We start from the raw sequence: 19,055 nt of genomic DNA on the forward strand, positions 1-19,055 counted from the left end.
CACAATAGTTTTAAGAATAACCCGAAGTCATTTGCTGCATACAACTCTGCCAGAGAAACGCGGCACAAACACAGATTTACGTTAGAGAAATTTTGTCCTGCTAACAATGTATCTCGCTCCTCTTTTTTCCCACAAGCAGTAAGAGACTGGAATGCCCTAGATAAATTTATTGTTACTCAGCCTACGCTAGAATTATTCACTGAACTCGATTCGATTGATATGTGGGGTTTAACATCACAAAACCACGATATGATTATGAGAGACGCCGTCGTGAAAGGCTCCAGAAATTTCGACTACCTGGGGTTCTTTAACATGCACCCAAATCTGAGCACAAGGGCCTACGGCATTTTCGCCTCCATGAAAAATGCAGCTGAAACAGCAGAGACTCGATCTCGCGACCTGCGGGTGAGCAGCCGAGTACCATAGCCACTAGACCACCGTGGCGGGGCTTATTCACTGAACTCGTGGAAGAAGCTCTTTAACACGGACACATGTGGCTCTGTTTACTATTCTCTCTTTTGCTGTTGCTGTGGTTAGCTAGATGAAATTGCATACTGTGTGTATATTTAGAGTCAAAAATTTTGTTTGTGTGTAAATGTTTATTTCTTATATTTTGCTGTTTGCATTACTTCTGTACATTATGTATGAATTTACTACCATCCCTGTAATAATTCCTCTGAGGAATTGGCTATACTTGAAAATAAATAAATAAAATAAATATGCTGCCTACCATTCATATAGGGAAGAAAGTACTCATAATTTTCGTGTACACACCTTTTGAGATGAGCCTCCAAGCCAGCCACGGTCCCAAAGTGATTTGATTCCTGTAGGATCTTCATCCACTTCATCACTTAAGCTGTTTGGCAGACGTATCTAGAGGATGCCAATATCGTCACTATAAGGCCTATTGTGCAGATGTTTTTTTTTAAAGAACAATAAGGCAGAGCAACTTACAATGGAAACATTCCCAAACTTGTCAGCACCAGCAACTGTGTCGTAGTCAAGCATACAGGATGCAGTGATCCAGCGAGGTAATGCATCATCCGCAAAGATGACCAACTGATTTTCTTGGCGTTTGTAGCGAAGAAAAAAGAAGCTCTCCTGGACATCTCCTACAACTACACGGTTTCCCATGGTCTGTATTGTTACTATGGCACTAGGGATGTACTGGAACAAAAGGTAGAATTAAGGTAAATACACTAAAATATACAGCACACCTGCACACATTCACTGTAATGCCACAGGTACTTCGTGTTCACAATTTTCTTATGTGTGGTGCAAAGCAACACTTTTTATCTGAAAATAACTTCTGTGTACACTCCACAACACTGTTTAAATTGAAATCAACTGCCTGAAATCTCTATTTGTGATGGATAAGTTCAGTGAGATTCCATGATGTTAGTGTGAACTGTTCTAGCACAGACTCAAGAGGCTAACAGCTATTCATGTATGCACGCACACACACAAACACACAACTAATATGCTAACCATGAAGGATACAGCAATGCTGGTAAAATACAAGTACAGTAAAATCTCGTTAATTCGAAGTCACTGGGGCCGCAAAAAATCTTCGAATCAAGCAGGTTTTTGAATTAACAGAACATTAAAAAAGTGGGATGCCAAGAGCTTGGAACTGTTCAAAGTAATCAGTGCCCGTCATTTGCTGTGCCGGCTAGCTAGTGGCTCCAAGGGTTACGTTTTCCGGCAATACCTGGTCTTAATTTTGCCACAAACACGAGGAAACTGTGAGCCTTGTTGCTGCCACTGAAAAAAAGGGAAAAAAGACAAACAAAAAAACGCTGTTCAATTGAAATGCGCTTGCGGAAAACAAGACATCTTTACTGCAACACAGTAGGGACACGCGGGCAGCATGTCGCTTGCACCTTGCTGCGTCGGCACATCATGGTGCAACCATTTTCGCGTTCTTTCTGGTATAATTAGGACTTTAATAATGGCCAGTATGATGAAACTCGCGAAGTGTTCTGGCTGAGAAAAATGATATTTGAAACTTTTGAACTTAGTTTGCAAAGTAGGTGTTGCTGGCACGAACTCCGCCAGCAGTGCAAAGGGGCGAATTGCTGGAGAAACCGGCAATCGGACGTTGGCATACATGGCGAATTCCGCCAAACTGTCTTTTATTAATTGCTTTACGGTCCCAGAAAGAATGAGTGACCCGCTGACGTTGCTAGAAACATGCAATATGCTTCTCGTGCGTCACCGCTGTGTTGCAGTGAAGCACGTTTAGTTTTCCGCAGGCACACATTTTGGTTGACCACGAGACCGTTTCCTTCTTCTTTTTTTTTTTTTTTGAGCTAGAAGTAGCGAGGCTGGGGGGCTTCATCTACCACTAATAAGTATCGCTACATCGCATTGCCTAGTGGCTATTAAGGGCCGTCGTTTCGGCGGATTTGCGACAAAACCGGGATCTGAAACTGGCACATTGCACCCAAAATGTTCGAATTAACCAGGCTGGTGCCGGCCGCCACTTCAAATTAGTCACTCATACTTGCATTGCAAAATACGTGACTGCGGAAATACTTCGAATTGAGCGGGATTTCGAAATAACAGAGTTCAAGTTAACGAGGTTTACTGTAGATGAAACAATGATATGCAGTTGACGTCCGATTTCTCGGAAGCCCAAAATTCCGAACATGCCCGATTTCCCAGACTCATCTGTGGCACCCTCAAGTTCCTCATAGAGTCAATGTGCTTCGAAGAATTAAGAGTTTTTTGCCTGCAGTCATGCGAGACGTTTCAGTGGGTGTGCATTATTTTTTTCTCTCAAGTTTGGTGTTGTATTAGTTTCCTTAAAGACTAGCACTCAGAAACGTAAGTACAGCATTTTACAATGCTCGCTCGACCACATGTTATGAAGTTTCTTTGCGGAAAGTAAGTAACTACAGGTTCATATGATATATCAATTTTTGCATAGAAACTTGCAAAAAGTGGGGGGGTGCGTTTTATACAAAGGTTCATCTTATACAGCGGGTAAATACAGTGATTGTTTTTTGTGCCTGTGTTTACAAATGTGGTAATGCTGGCCACATTGGATTTTTTCCATTTTCTTTCTTTCTTTCTTTGTTTCTTTCTTTTAGCAATGAAAGTTGATATTATATAGACTGTATTCTGTGAGCAGTAGAGTGTTGAAAGAAGTTGGCAGGTACATGAAATGGTCGGTTCTCTCTGGTTAACTTACGTGGAATCCGAAAATTTACACAGCTGTGAAGCAAAGGGCACAATATTATACTGTGAAATCGTTTGTAAGAAATCAGAGGTCAGTGCAAAGAAATACTACTAATAATAATAACATACCATATTTATTTGAATCTAGGCAGATATTTCTTTTCGAATTTCTTTGCATCAAACTCCATGGTCGGCTTAGATATGAGGATTTTAAAAAACACGCTATTTATCATTGAGAAAATCGGTGCACAACAAGAATTACTTGGATGGCATTATAGCTGTTGGTAGCCAAGCCAAAACCTGGCTCAAGTACACACATGAGTGTTGCCTTTCGAACATTGTGGCAAGTGCTGAAGTGAGTGTTCGTCATTTCAAGTCTCGCCTCGAGTAGACTGTGTGGGGCGTAGCTGAATGGTGCCAAACAGGTGGTGTCATTATAGTGCCGCTTATAAAAGGAACGTTGCCCGAGCCGCGGAGTGATCGTCCAACGTTCAAGCCGGGTGGGACTTTGGAGTGGAGGAGGAGGAGGAAAGATAGCGTTGCTGGAGGGGCTGCAGCGTGGGATGACAGCCCGGGAACTTGAGCGCTCTTTTAAAAAGTGCCGGCTTATCTATCTAATGTGCTTGATGGCAGCTAGGATTGTGCACTGTTCGAAGACAGCGAAAGAGAAGTCACCAACAAGGGAAGCAGTGACGACAACTCAGAATGAGCGCGGCATCTTTATGATGCAACTAGAAACAACACGACAAAAACAACAAAAAACACATGCAACAGGACTTGTGACTCTATGTTTCTCGAGTTATTTGCATCATGAACCAACTGATTTGTTTCATCTTCATGTTCAATAAAGGTTTCCTCTTTGTGAACACTGTCTTCACTGTTTCGTTCGGCCTACATTCGAGATAAGTTTTTTTTTTTTTCCCCGGGCTTCAGACGAGATAAGTTTTTTTTTTTTTTTTCCCCGGGCTTCAGACTTTTGAGGGGGTTGGCCTAGATTCGAATAAATACGATAATAATAATAGTAAATGACTTTTCTACACCAAGTGAACTGACAAAATATTTTATACCTACAGTGTGTTATGGAAATGCTAATTAAAGCATGTGCCTCTACTATACAATTAGGTCCTTTTTTAAAATTGTTATTTCCTTTCAAATCATAACACAATGAAAAACAGTAAAAAGTGGCCTTAAGATGTTCTTAACTGGGCTTTAGCAGGTTCTTGAGAGGATAAGGCTGCTTCTGCAATTTCGACTTGCAACAGGTGTTGGCCGTGTTTTAAGTATGCGAAAAAAACAAAAATTAAGTGCAACATAATGAAATGTAAGGGATACAATTTATAAGATGTGCATGGCTAACCAAACTTACAGCGAAGGTATTTTTCATACAACATACATATCACCTGCATAATATTGAACTAGCTCATACCAAACCTGTTAAATTCAAATAGGAAATTCTGTTTCAACCAATACAGAATCCTCTATTTGGCCTTGCAGACAACACAAAGTGAAGACAATCTGAAGTTGTACAAAAAGACTTGCACAGTGCTTACAAAGAAAATTAGTAACTACAGTCAAATCGGTAAAAATTGTAAAAACGGTACTTAAGAAACAAGTCAGTATACCAGTGAATCATATTCAATAGTACATAACCCAGATGCAGAGCCTGTGACAAATGCTTACACCATAGATACACAGGCAGGGTGCTTACCTTGTTTTCACACTTTCGGAGCAGTTTCTTGCGTCCCAAGTCATACAAGCGTAGGCACTTGCCCACCCCAGCCAGCATGCGGCCCTGGAAAGGGCACAGGGCTGTCGGCGCTTCCTCAACAGATGTGGTGTGCACAAGCTCCAGGCGTGTCTCACCAGCATGGCTCAGTCGGTAAGTCAGCAAAAGTCCACCACTACGTGCGTGCCAAGGCTGTAAGGACAGCTCCCTGGCAGCACCCACTACAACATATTGCTCATCTGGTTGAGATGCAAACTTGACCAGCGCCACACTGAGGGCTGCCTCGTTCTGCTCCAAGGCTACCTGTGGGTAGTCAAGTGGGTGTGTTGGAGATGCACAACATAACACGTAAAAAATTTAAGCATTGTACCTTTGAACCCCCCACTTCTGAAGGGCCTCATAGATTAGTAATGAAATGCTGAGCTTGTGGTCCACATGATAGATTCTATATTAACCATATGCCAAAACAGGAGAAGGGCTACGTGCAGTGAAACCCTGTTAACTTGCTGGTCTTGGTTAAATTCTACAGATGTATTTAATTTTGCTTAATCTCATGCATAGTGTTCATAAGGTTAAACAAAATGAGATAGTATTTCATGAGACATGTGACAAATAGAAAAAGTAAAAAGTGTCCAAATAAGTTATCAGAAACTATTACTGATTGGAAGCTAGTGAACTTTAACAAAGGCCCACTAATTGAACATGAAGATACTAGTATTGCCAGTTAAAAGCACAAAGCAATGCAGTCTTTAACTTGCCCGCTGCTACAACGCAATAATTTGAAAGCCACTAATGTAAAGCTTTCTAGTTCGCATTACCTCAAGCTTACATGTTTAGTTTCTGTAAGCAAATGTCAATACCTTGCAAAGTGTCTGGCTGTCAGCGGGGTTCAGGACTCTTATTACAGATGCCCACATGCCAGAGCCAGCCTTTGGAGAACCAAATACCGTCTCGGGCAACACTTCACTCAGAAAGGCGGCAGCCATCTCTGCAGCAAGCTCCTGCTCTCCTTCACCAGCTGCTTCCACCATTTCCTGAAGGAATGAAGAATATGCTTGCAGCACTGCATCTTAACCATACCACTCCAATTTTACCTCTGCCATCTGCTGCTTACGCTGCTGCTTCATCTTCTCTGTGTAAGCATTATGGTCTGTTTCAACAATGACCAAATGGCCACTGTCGCTGTTCACAACAAATTTGCGGGGAGTGTATTCCAACGTGGTTGACACCTGGTTGAACACAGCCCCAAGCTTCTCCAGGGCTAGAATTCTATGAATAGAGAAGAATGTCTTGTAGCAAATCCAAAGGATGTTAAAGAGTACAGCGAGGAAGTGATCAATACATACCTGAGCGTATTTGTAGAAATTGCAACAATGCCTTCAGGACACTGCTCAGATGAAAATCCAGATGCATACTCTAGTGTTTCATATGACAGTGGAGTCAAATGAAATCGGTTCTGGTAGTAGTAACTTAACCATGAGCGACTTGACATTGCCAGAGCCTAGAAATAGAACATTAAATATTAAAAAATACAATTGTTTACCATGGATACTCTGCGACTGATATTGCATGAATTTTTTAAAACATTGTGGAACACTTCTCTTCTTCTAACACACTTGTCTTTTTAATCTCCTGCTGCCACCATTCGCGTTAGCATCAGAATATAAACACATTGCCTTGTTTAATATCCTATTTACCAAATAAGCCATCATTACTCAAACTCCGCTATGGTGCCTCAAAAGTAACTCTTAAATTGAAACTGTTTACCCACCAGCACTTTTCGTTTGTTATCTCGAAAGATACTTTAGGCCAAACTCCATACACCTTGATATCTCAATAACAAAAACTGCCAGCAAAAGTCTTAAGCCAAAGGCTTTCATATTTTGTTTGCAGCTGTGATATCGCCAAATGTGAAAACTGAATTCTGAATCCACGCAAGAGTTCCTGTTAATAACATAAACCAATCCAGGCATGTGTCAAGATACAACAATGTAGCCGGAAGGAGAGGCCTTGACGCTACTTCAGCAAAGCCTCCTTAGGCTCGCACTATCCTCTGCTCTCCACCTTCTCTTTCTCATTGTCTCTGCATATGCCATTGCGTTAACCATGATTATGTCAGAGAGAACAACAAGCACCTTTGAAAACACCTGCTTACTATCCCCAAAACGAGAAAACATGTGACTACTGCTAAAGCACCCGTAATTCATTCAGGATTGTTGAGGTATTTTTTCTAAAAGGAGAGAACTATTTCCATTACAGTCGAAACCCGCAATAACGAAACCCTGCGAGTACGAAATCCCCGCGGCAACGAAATATTTCCGGATCCCCGGCGAACGTTCATAGAAGCCCATGTATTACGTATCTCGCGGCAACCAAATGTTTTTGGACAGCGATCTCACATTAATGAATTTTCTACCTCGATGCAGGCCTTATTTTACCCTTCCTCCAAAGGTTAACTGTCGAAAATATGCTCGTATGCGTGTTATGCGCACTTAAAATTTGTAAACGTCTGCTTTTGCCGCGCTAGCGTGGGTACCGCCATTTTTGTTTACTTAAGGAAGGACGCAGCTTTGGGATCGTGAAAATTGGCAAAAAAATCGGTCTTTTGAAAATAAAGTTTTCAGTTTCTGGAACCCTTTTTCTATCCGATTCCAAAATATTTACACTGAAAACCGCGTAGAAGTGCTTCGGAAAATTTATTTCACCCACCGAGGTAGCGAAACTTCTGGAAATCGCGAGAAAACAGCGATTTTCAAAAAATTGTAGCTTCGCAATGGCGGGACCGGGAGCCGGCTTCTTAGACTCATAGGAAAGAGCATTTCTCCGTGTTTAACTTTCCCGCCTCAGCTGGCTCCTCCCTTTAAAAACAAGCACACAAAAAGCAAATGTTTGAAAGTCATTTCGAGGCCCTTGATTGGCTGTGGCCGCCATGTTGCCTCAGCTCGCCTCGCCATTGGCCCGAAGCTCGCCTCGCCATTGGCCCGAAGCTCGCTCCGGGAGATCGTCGTCTGCTGCTTGTGCGTCGTGAGGACATGGCTCAAGATGCCATTCGAAGCAATTTCGAGGCACTTGCGTAGCCTCGAAATTGATGAGCGAGGCAGCAACTTTGGTTCGCGAAATTCACGGGTAACTCATTCTGGACAAGCCGGGAAACATCGCCGTGTTATTCAACGTATCGCGGATGACGCACGCACATTTGTCGCACATCACCGCCAGTACAGTCACCAAACTGATAAGCGGCCTCGCGGCAGACGAGCACACGGCGACAACTTGCTACAGGACTAGAAGAAACGACACGCTCGTGCAAACAATCAGTCCTATTACATTCCTGGTGCATTTTAGCTGACTAAAAGTATGTGTGCCATGATATTTTTCCCTCGGAACGGCGAAATAAATTTTTAACAGCATTATTCTTGAAGCACACATTTTGACCACTTTCTTTTGCTTGTTCGGTAAAAGTGGACCTAGGATAGCTAGAGCTGTAATCATTTTTGCACAATGTAGCTAAATGTGCACAAAAACAATGCTGGAAGCCTATCTTTAATGGGCAGCTCCTTTTTTTTTATTTTAATATAAAAATTTCTGTATTTGGTTACATGCAATGAACTTTACTGTGCTGTAATTCGAGAAGTACTCATTCAATTTTCGATCAGCTTGCAGCGTTGCACTCCTTAGGCTTTCTAGCATTCATTTATATGTCAATGGCCATGTAATTCTAAGTACGTACATTTTTACAGTTAAAAATGTTAGAATTCTTCGGGTTTTTTTTCATTTTCTTTAAATGGCAATTTTGCACACCTACATGAAAATTACTGCAATATATAGAAAACTATTACAGATAGCAGAATATTCTTTTTTTGCAGCATGAAGCTATACGTTTGGAGCACACAACATAGGAAGCAGATTTTGATTTCTCTCGATGCAAGTTTTTTAAACTAGTCTTTTGTGTGACCACACAATGGCCACATTCAGAGCTATGAAGTTTAGTGTACTGTAAAGTAGAAAATAATGACCCAATCAAAAAAGTGTTTCCTATGTTGTATGTCTTATGCTTTCTACAGTCAATTCCTATGTCATTTATAAATTTTTTATGGGTGGGTATCTTTCAATTGTGGTAAGAACAATAGAAATTGTGATCTTGATTATTTATTTAACTAATGAAGCTACAGAAAAAATCACTTCATTTTTAGAATCAGGAGAACAAACTAAGTAAGCGTGCCAACTTTTGTCACATTTGGTTCATAAAAAAATGAGAGAGCCCTAAGACCCATGTCCCCTCTTAAGGGGGGACGTGGCAAGTAAAACTAATTTTTTTATTAATGTACTGTTTGTGATGAAATTTGGTGTGTGTATGTGGATGATTGTGAGGATTCCAAATATGAAAACCGTTTTCAAATACCTCTTGTACTTTTTGAGTTACAATCATAATTATACTAATTAATGCTCTTCACACTTAAAGAGATAATTATTGCTAAATGAAATTATTTTTTCATATTATTATGTTCCCAAAGCATCAACTTGTGCAAAGAAGCTATTAGTTGATTTTTCTAGTTCTTGTAACCATAAATAAAATTTCCAAAACATGAATGTTGTTTTGCGCACACATCGCAGTAATTATAAAATGTGTTCTAAAAATTTTAAATGATGAGTAAGAAGAGAGATAAAGCTTTATTGCACTGCTAAAGGCCTCCTGAGCCTAGTGCAAAAAACGGAACGACTCTATCAGTCTTTGTTAGAAAATGACAGATGTTCTAGCGAAGGCACATAGGCGAAAATCAAGAGTTGAGAAAACTGACTTTGAAAGTTCACTCTTGTTTGGAAGTTCACAACATGCCTAAAACACTCAGAATCCTCCTGGGCAGTAATCCTGAGATGCTGTGGCCTTGGCCTCTGTAGAGCGCAACCCAGTTTTGCGCTTCTTTGTTGTGGAACAATGCGCCTTTTGAGCCCTCTTTACCCTTTTGGCATCCTTTTCGGCTGCTCGCCGCAAAGAGCAGTCTCCTGGATTGAAGCCCAGTTGAGCAGTGATCTCTTGCAGCGCACTCTTGCAGCCACCATTGAAACGGCAGACTGCATCTGCAACTGCACTTTCCACACTTCGAAGGGAGGCGAACTGGCTCTTGGACTGGAGTGACCAAATGAGGCTGTTCATACTCTCCACAGCGTTCTGGGTCGCAGCCTTCGTTCAGAATCTCGAGCTTCCGCTTTGAAGCGGACTTCGATGCTACGGCATCCAAAACATCCCGCCTTGTCTGCGCCCGCTGCGCGATTTCTTCACTGCTCGGAATCTGGGCCGAAACTCGCGATAGAATGTTCGACGCGCGCGCGCCCGGAGTTGCAACGGCTGCCGACGCGGTGCCACCGCAATCGGGTTCGCGAGAGCGTCCATCACGGTCGACGGCATCCGGCGGTCTGACATACGACGATGTGGCACCTTCCACACTCTCGGCCTCACAACAATCAGCGAAGGGTCTGAGTAGAGGCTTCGTGACGCTTGAAGAGCATGCTCCGTCCGGAACTGCGACTGGGACGGCAGCCGCAGTCGTCTGCCCTTTGTTCCAAGCTTTCCGACGCTTGCCGTACTTGTGGACGCTCCGGAACTTTTTTTGCGGCAACATAGCACCGCAGTATGAGCAAGCACTCAGAAGAGACCACCGATGTAAACAAAGCTTGGTAAAAAAAGCACGCGAACTATCACAAAAACAGCAAACTGGCAAAAAACGAAGCGCACGCCGGATGATTCTCGACACGGCGGCCGCAGATGCGCTCGCGCTTCCAAGGTTGCCAAGGTGCGCGGCGCAGCTTTGACCAGTAAGAGGTCGCGCCTGCTACCACGTGACCCGCGCAGCCAATTGCCGTTCTTCGTTTTCGTTTTTTTACTTGCTCCTCGCGCTTTTATTTTCACTCGGCGAAATACGAGACCGCGACCATCGGGAAGCCGGCTTTCTCCTCTTTCCAAAGCTACCAAAATGGCGGCCCACGGTCAACAACTTGGCGCGTTTGTGCGGCGTGAACAACACCGTTTCAGGGGCTTTTTTTTCGCACTTTTCGGCGACTAGCCTCGGCAAAAACACTATTTGCGGGATTTGTAGCGCACGTTTCGCTGTAATATTTTAGAACAAGGAAGTTGAAGGTCTGAAGATTACGAAAAAAAATAAATCAGAAAATCGCATATTTTGACCAAAATCGGCACTTTACTTGCCGCGCCCCCCCTTAAAGGAGCCCGGCAACACTTGTTCAGCATGGTGAGAAAACGTTGCCGACTGGATTGCAGAATACGCTGTTGATGCTCTCGAGAACATGCAAGCGAAACATTATAATGCAGCAGGTGGCCTGGCTTTTGCAATTAATATTCAAATTCAGCAAGACATTGTTTCACCTTCTCACAAAGATAAAGTCCATAACCATTAGCTGAATTGAGCATTGTGAGCTGCCTAACTACCGTTGCCACCACAGGATGCTGCCACGTGCCCGCTTGAGCACTCACGATCACACTGAAAGTCAGCCACGTGTTCGGAGGGGGGGGGGGGGGGGGGAGAGAAAGTGCTCAGAGAGATGATGTGCGCTGATCAGCTTTCAGCATGCTCACTAGCACGAAGGGAGAAAGAAAGTGCTTGAAGTATGCAACGAATCCCTGCAACTCCGTTCGTACTTGACGGATTCTAAAAATATTTGCTTCAGTTGATTCATGAAGCAATAAGCTCTTTTATTCAACTCATTTGGCTATTACTTAGAATGTGTTGCAGGGCCCCTTTAAACATGCCCGAGAAACAGGGCTGCATTGGTGCACTTCTAATCACTTTTCACCTTACAGCAGCAACACTGCACAATCACATGCAATGCTAACACTATTGGCCAAGCTAAGCGCTGTGCATCCCAGTTACTATTTTTCCTTTCCCACCTGTCTATCAATGCTTGCTGTTACTTTTATGCAGCTTAGTGCAAGATTGGCAAGCTGACAGTCCAGTGACGGCGGCTGCATTTTTGACACAGGCGAAAATGCTGTAGGCCCCTGTGCTGAGATTTGGGTGCACGTTAAAAAAAAACCACGTAGTCGGAATTTCGGTTGCCCTCCACTACGGCATTTCTTATAATCATATGTTGGTTTCGGGATGTTAAATGCTACAAATCAATCAATCAATCAATCAATCAATCATTCTGACAGTCCAGTGTTTTGCTTTCTTTTTTTACTGTGATGCTTTATGCAACATATCAATGCAGTTATAACTTAGTCGTGACCTTGAACAGGGCCACTAATAATATTGCTCAGATGCAATCAGACCACACACTGTGCTGAAAATAATTCAGCATGCAAGTCCACGTCACAGACTATGGCTTGGTAAGAACACTTTCTTTATAGCGTGACAGGGATAAAGAGCCATATCCACAGTGGCTATCTATGAAAAATGTGGAATTTTTGCCCTCTGGTAGATTAGTTTTAGTTTTAAGTAAAATTCGCCAGAACTCCTACATTTCAGAAACTTGAAGCAAGATTTTTGCAAGTCCGATACTGGTTATGAACTCCTTAGACAACAAGCTTTTTTTTTTTTTAATTTTGCATTAGGAAGAAAGTAGATTATGTCAGTTCGAAGCACACTGTCCAGGCAAAGTAAGAGGAACACTGTTGCTGATAGATGCCAATGTGTACAGGGAAAAGTCATGTGAATCGACCAAGAGTAGTGCTCCACATACATTGAGCTTCTATGGTGAAGATTTCGAGTGGTGTCATTTTGAAAGCGTTCTACGTGGCTGGTCTTCTTAGCAGTGTTATTACTTCAAACAACTGAGGTTTTCACTCTACAGTAGCAGCAAAGTAGTTATTAGTGTGTACATAACATCTACACCCTCTTTTTTTTTTCAATATATAATTGCGTAATAAAGAAAAGTATACACTGTGAGAAGCATTTCACAAAAGGGGAAAAAAATAATGTACTATGACATGGCTAATGCCACTGTCAAGTGAAGTAAAACACACACACACACACAAAGAATGGAAACAAACACAAAATAAATTCTTTTTTGAATTTACAAGGGACCCTCTCAGCTGAAGACAGAAAATCAAGTCGACTCACCGCATCGCTTCCTTGCATGCGAACTTTGAAGAGCTTGACAGGCCTGGAGCCTAAATAACGAGTCCGTGTATCTGAAAGGTCTCCTGTGACTTGATCCAAAACAGTACGTAGCAACACACCATTCTGGTAGAGTTTAGAACAAGAGAAGGTACCAATGAGCATTTATATCATCAACAAACAATATCCCACAATATGTCAAAAGTACATGTGACAGACATGCCCTCAATAATTTTTTGAACTTCCTAGACTGTAATTCACTTGACTTCATACAAAGTACCAAAGCAAAATTCACTCTGAGTGTCCCTATTGCCACTATTGCAATAAACGTTTATTGCAATAAGAGTGACTACTTGGCCATGTTTTTTATATGGACATCTTTAATTATGATGGGACTGGTGAAAATGGTTAAATTACACAGAAAATCAAACAAAATAAAAGGCTGAAAAATGTCACAACACACAATCGATGCACCTGGCCACCACTGATCCACTCAGTCACTTCTTAAAAACTACTTTTGAGCTCGTAAAAATCAGATATGCATGAATGCATGCTGCCAACAAGCAGAATAAAACATTTCTAAGAAATTCCCAGCATGCATGTCAGAATACAGACATTTGTGGAGCTTTGATTTCACCAATGACTCATGCCTTGGAAAGTGCATTGGGCTGGCATCTCGTGCTGCACTGATTCAAGCTATGATTCATACAATCAAACCATTTACAAAAGTCACAAAATAAATATGGGACAAAGACCGCCATGCGCGGGCCGTGTGTTTGAGACCCTGCTCCACAGCTACGGCTGCTTACAATGAGCCAATCAATGCCTTGGAACGCAAGAAGTGATAACCACAATAACTTTTCATTGCATAAAAGTTTGACTGCAGATACTCATCAATGAATAATTCTGACTTCAGTGTGATTGAGGCAATGCCTTTACAGATAAACATCAGAAAAGAGTGAAGGCACAATAGCAGCAGCTGCTTAATGTACCATTATTACTATCATTGACAACCGCATAAAAACAAAAATCTTTAGCTACCTCATCAGCTGTGAATTTGATGTAGCACTATTCTTTGATGTAGCACTATTCTAAGTGCACTGCACGCTTTTAAAAGCAGCAACATAAGCACATCTTGCTAGGTGCACTATATTGTCATTCGCAACTCGCCCTACACTGCGTTTTTGTAAGATCACTTTCAAGTGTGCGTCACTGTAGAAAAAGAAAGCAGCTAACTGTTACTGAGTGGCACGGGCACCGAAAAACCTTACTGCAATGACAAGATGCATACAAGCATGTTCCATTTTAAAAATGCATATTCGAAAATGACTGCTACTCATTCTCATTTTTGGAGTTAAAAATTGCTACAACATATATGCATTAGGTTGCGTTATACTTTGCCATTACTGCATACTACCATTCAGTGTATATTTATGCTGCTTGAAAAAGAAAGGGCATTGTAAGAGCATAACACTGCACAAGCTAGACGCTATTTTACCACTTTCAAGTCTTCAGCATTCGTTGTTTATGTACTTTAAGAGTGCATAAACTGCATAATAAACTGCATGAAAAAAAAAAAAAAACTGTCACTAATTTGAATTACTGATATAAACACCCTTTTCCCTATACTTTTACATTCATTATTAATCAAATAGACTATATTATGTAAATGTCACTCATATTGTGACTTTCAGCAACATTGCACATAAAAAAAAGTCAACAGCCATAACTTCTCTATAATATTACAGTACCGGTTTGAAGCTTTACACACAGGCAAAATTATGCATTTGTGACTCAAACTATACTGTCCGAAATATGTGCCCAGAATTGGCATTTGCATTATTGCTACCAAACTGCACCACAGGCAAAAAGAAAAAAAAAATGCCATTTTTTTTTTCTTTTTGGCAAAAGAATTTAGGGGCGATTTTACTAAATGCTTTGCAATTTATAAGGAAACTACTTTATTTTTTAATTATGACTTCACTCATTCTTCTACTTCCAATGGTGGAATTTGCCAACACCACACCAACTAAAGAAAACAGGTGGAATTACCTGCAAGCCAATGTTGAGGTAAAGGATTCCTTGGCCAACTGCTTCAATTTCTGTCATACCCATTTCAACAATGGATAGTGACTCAGGTGTCGCAGGCAGAGCTTGCATACTCAATGGAGATAGGCAGTCCTGTAATATTTTGCCAGTTATCAGAACCCTTTCTAACACACTGAAGCTATGGCAACAGCAGTTTATTCTTACAGATGGATCCAGCGAAATAATCCGAACAGTGTTGTCTGCCAGACCAACAGCCAAAAACCGTGAACGTTGCTCTCCGATTGGCACACTGGCCAGTGACATGCAGATGATGTCAGCCGACATTTCCCTACGGTCAGTGTACTCATTGAGTTGTCCAGTCTGGTTGATAAGGTGGGTAGAGGAAAGAAAGAAGAAAAAAAAAAAGCAAACATAATATAGACCACTATCATAGATCACATCCTGTCACACAATTTAAATTAAACAATTTATATAAAAACGTCAAGCCCTGTTTCCAACCTTCCAACAGGCTAATTCATTTCACCTCCTGACAAAATTTACATGTGCCGTGTTTTCAGAACATGATTGAAAATGGAGAGGAAACTAAAGGAAAAAAATAAAAACACGAATCCCACACTCACTTGGCAATTCTAGCTGGACTGTTTTCACTTTGTACATTTATGTCAATAGCACAGTGCAACAAGTCAAAGATACCGTATTTTTGCGCGTATAACCCGCCCCTGCATATAATCCGCATCCCCACTTTTAGCTCACCGAGAAAAAAAAAAAAAAAAATCCTCGCGTATTGCCCGCACATTTGATATACAGGAAAGGCTGTACAAAAGCTACTGCTCAAGCAACATAGCACACATGTAGACAGAAAAAGCTTTATTTAGCAAGCAGAATACGCTGTCTGCAAGGCCAGTCACAATTCTCTCACTGTCGCTGCTCTCGCTAGAGCTATCACTTGAGCCGCAGTCTTCACTATTATGCACAAGGTCATCTTCGGTTCCATCCATGTTGTTTGTGATGCAGCATTTCTTGAAACTTTTTCGCACCATCTCACCTGGAATGGCCTTCCATGCCTCGACAATCCACTTGCAGAATAGGGCAATATCAGACTTCGAACTTGTCCTGTCGGCGTCAAGTCGTAGCAGCCTTCGGCCATCCACTCGGCGTTATAGCGCTTGACATGCGCTTTGAAGGGCTTGTTAAGCGACACATCTAGAGGCTGCAACATTGACGTCATTCCACCGGGTATAACAACTAAGTCGGTGCCGTTGCGTGAAAGGCGGTCCTTCACTTCCTCAGTTGTGTGGCCGCGGAACGAGTCAAGAACGAGCATGAACCTCTTTGTGAGCATCGCACCGGGCCTCTTCTCCCATACCATTTAAATCCAGTCTACGAACAAGTCACTGTTCATCCACGCGTTCTCGTGTGCGCGCACCACCACATCGGCAGGCAAATGAACCTTTAGTAGAGTTTTCCTTTTCAAGATGACGTACGGTCGCAGTTGCGTGCTGTCGGCGAGGGCACAAAGCAAGACTGTGATGCGCAGTTTCGTGTTTCCGCCGGTCAGCATGCTCACCGAACTGCTTGCCATTCTCAATCGTTGTGTCTAACGGCATTTCAAAATAAACAGGAGTTTCATCCGCATTGCCGATTTACGAGAAAATGTAATTGTGCTGCTTTCGCAGGCCAATTACATATCTCTGGTACTTGGGCAGCTTCTCCTCATAAGAAGCCGGCAAGCGTTGACATATTGTAGTCCGCCGTCTGATTGAGAGCCCTTGCCGCTTCATAAAGCGGTGCAGCCATCCGCGGCTCGCACGAAACTCGTGAGGTAGGCCTAGCTCCCTCGAAAGTCGCCACGCTTCTACTTGGGCTATCTCTGTTGATACGGCGTGACCCCTGCTTCTCACATCTTCGATGAACTTTACTAGCTCCGCCTCCAGCTCAGGGTAGGCACCGGTCTTGGGGCCACGAAATGACCTACGGTCGCGGTGCGCGCCTTGTAGGCTCTCTTTCTTCTTTCTCCACAGTCGCACGCAGGACTCGTTTACATCGTGCAGTCTTCCCGCTTCGCGATCTCCGAATTCCTCGGCGACGGCGATGATCTTAAGCTTTTGCAGTGCCATGAAGGCCTGCCGCTGTACGCAACTCACGGTGACAGAACAGATCGACTTAGGCTTGGCGAACGGGTCGAGATGTGAACTAGTGGTATCAGCAAGGTAAAGAGCGCTCACACTCGGCGATAACTTGACAGCACTAACCCTTCTAGTAAACTGTAACAGCACCCTGGAAACAACAGAACCGAAATGCATGCCTGCTACCACGTCAAAAAGTAGTACATTAATTTAAAGATAATTTCTCTATAGGCACTATAATACCTCATTCGCCTTGCTGAAATAAATACTGCTTTATTTATTATGGAACTTTCTTAGACAGCACCACCTTTTCGGCAAGCCCTTTCCAAAAGTAAACAAGGCGTCCGTGACGTAGGGACATGTGGAGGGTCACTGAGCGGCCACGAACGCCCAAAAAATATACTTGTGGTGTGACAGTGAGATTTTATACTGAACAATCGAATTGTCTCTCCCCAAATGTTTTTCTAAACGCTTCAACGATGCAAGCAAGCAAAACCAAAATTGGCCAAAAGTTGCCGTGCCACTTGCGGAGCAACACGAATTTGCGGTGTAAAGTTTACCATGCCAAACCAGTTTGTGAACTACTTCAATGTTGCAAACCAGTTTACAGATCATTACTACAGATATTTTCTTGAAACCATAGAAAAATGGAGAGCATTAAATCTGAACCCAGAACGAACCCTTCTTTCCCACCCCCCTACCCCCAACAGGTTGACACTTTGGTTTTAACCAATGCAAAACTTCACGTGCTGCGATCTACCATACAAAATTAGCTTCTTTCAATGATTTTCATTTGTTGCTTGGGACGAATTAATGGTAGCTATCCCAAGAACATCACAACCAACATCATCACCACTTTTTCTTCCCCTCCCCCCCTTTTTTATTATCTTATACCAGGTCAACAACCTAATTCAAAACTCTCAACATTTGAATTATGTCTGCATGCCAGTAGACATCGCTCTGCCATTTTCAAGCAATTTTAGCCCAAGAACCTTTAATCAACATCAATATAAAACCACAAAAGTTTTGAAATGGTTAATTAACTAGCATGCATTAATGGGGTACAGAAAATTAAATGATAGGAAAGTGCAAATATTAAAAATATTGAATAATTTTCTAATAGTGTTTGCCCATCGATTTGCATTGTAATTTTACTATTCGAACTACCCGAAAACAAATACTACAGTCAACGTCCGATTGGCAGTGGCCCCTTTAGATTTTCAATATGCTTCACCCATGCTGTGTTCGACCCCGGATTCTTGACCCCGCTTGGACGCGTGGAAAGATTTTGACTTTGCCACGCTTTTGGCGGTGTCCAGGCCCCGCCGCGGTGGTCTAGTAGCTAAGGTAATCAGCTGCTGACCGGCAGGTAGCGGGATCGAATCCTGGCTGCGGCGGCTGCATTTCCGATGGAGACGGAAATGTTGTAGGCCCGTGTGCTCAGATTTTGGTGCATGTTAAAGAACCCCAGGTGGTCGAAATTTCCGGAGCCCTCCACTACGGCGTCTCTCATAATCATATGGTGGTTCTGGTACGTTAAACCCCACATATCAATCAATCAATCGGAGGTGTCCAGAAAGCAACAGCACAGTGAATTCTTTAGGCCCATCAGCTTGCTTCAAGCCCTCTGGGCCTGCACAACCGACGAATTACCGTATTTACTCGCATAATCGGCGCACTCGCATAATAGGCGCACCCCTAGTTTGGTCGCGGAAAATTCGATTTTTTTTAATTCCGCGCATAATAGGCGCACCCCGAACTTGGCCGTGATCAGAAACGATTCTACCCCCCAGCGGTACAGTTGGAACGCGGTCCCCGTACCCAGAAGAAAAAAAGAAGGCAAATCGACGAGCAAATAAAAAAAATTCGAAGTGCAACGACCTAACCAACGTGTTTGTCGAA

The 19,055-nt window shown here is 42.6% G+C and overlaps 1 protein-coding gene across 3 annotated transcripts in view; it reads right to left on the reverse strand.

Moving 5' to 3' along the window:
* Sf3b3 (splicing factor 3b subunit 3) overlaps positions 1-19,055 on the reverse strand; it is a 59,206-nt gene that overhangs the window by 6,308 nt on the left and 33,843 nt on the right. For all 3 annotated transcript variants that reach the window (XM_037427408.2, XM_037427407.2, XM_075877279.1), the window contains 9 exons: positions 15,232-15,387; positions 15,031-15,159; positions 12,982-13,104; positions 6,256-6,410; positions 6,004-6,178; positions 5,770-5,943; positions 4,892-5,212; positions 955-1,167; positions 775-873 (listed from right to left, as the gene is read on the reverse strand). In XM_037427408.2, coding sequence (XP_037283305.1) covers positions 775-873; positions 955-1,167; positions 4,892-5,212; positions 5,770-5,943; positions 6,004-6,178; positions 6,256-6,410; positions 12,982-13,104; positions 15,031-15,159; positions 15,232-15,387 — 1,545 coding nt within the window. The remainder of the gene's footprint in view (positions 1-774; positions 874-954; positions 1,168-4,891; positions 5,213-5,769; positions 5,944-6,003; positions 6,179-6,255; positions 6,411-12,981; positions 13,105-15,030; positions 15,160-15,231; positions 15,388-19,055) is intronic.

This window comes from Rhipicephalus microplus, chromosome X, assembly GCF_043290135.1.
Source record: "Rhipicephalus microplus isolate Deutch F79 chromosome X, USDA_Rmic, whole genome shotgun sequence".
NCBI classification, from domain to species: Eukaryota; Metazoa; Arthropoda; class Arachnida; order Ixodida; family Ixodidae; genus Rhipicephalus; species Rhipicephalus microplus.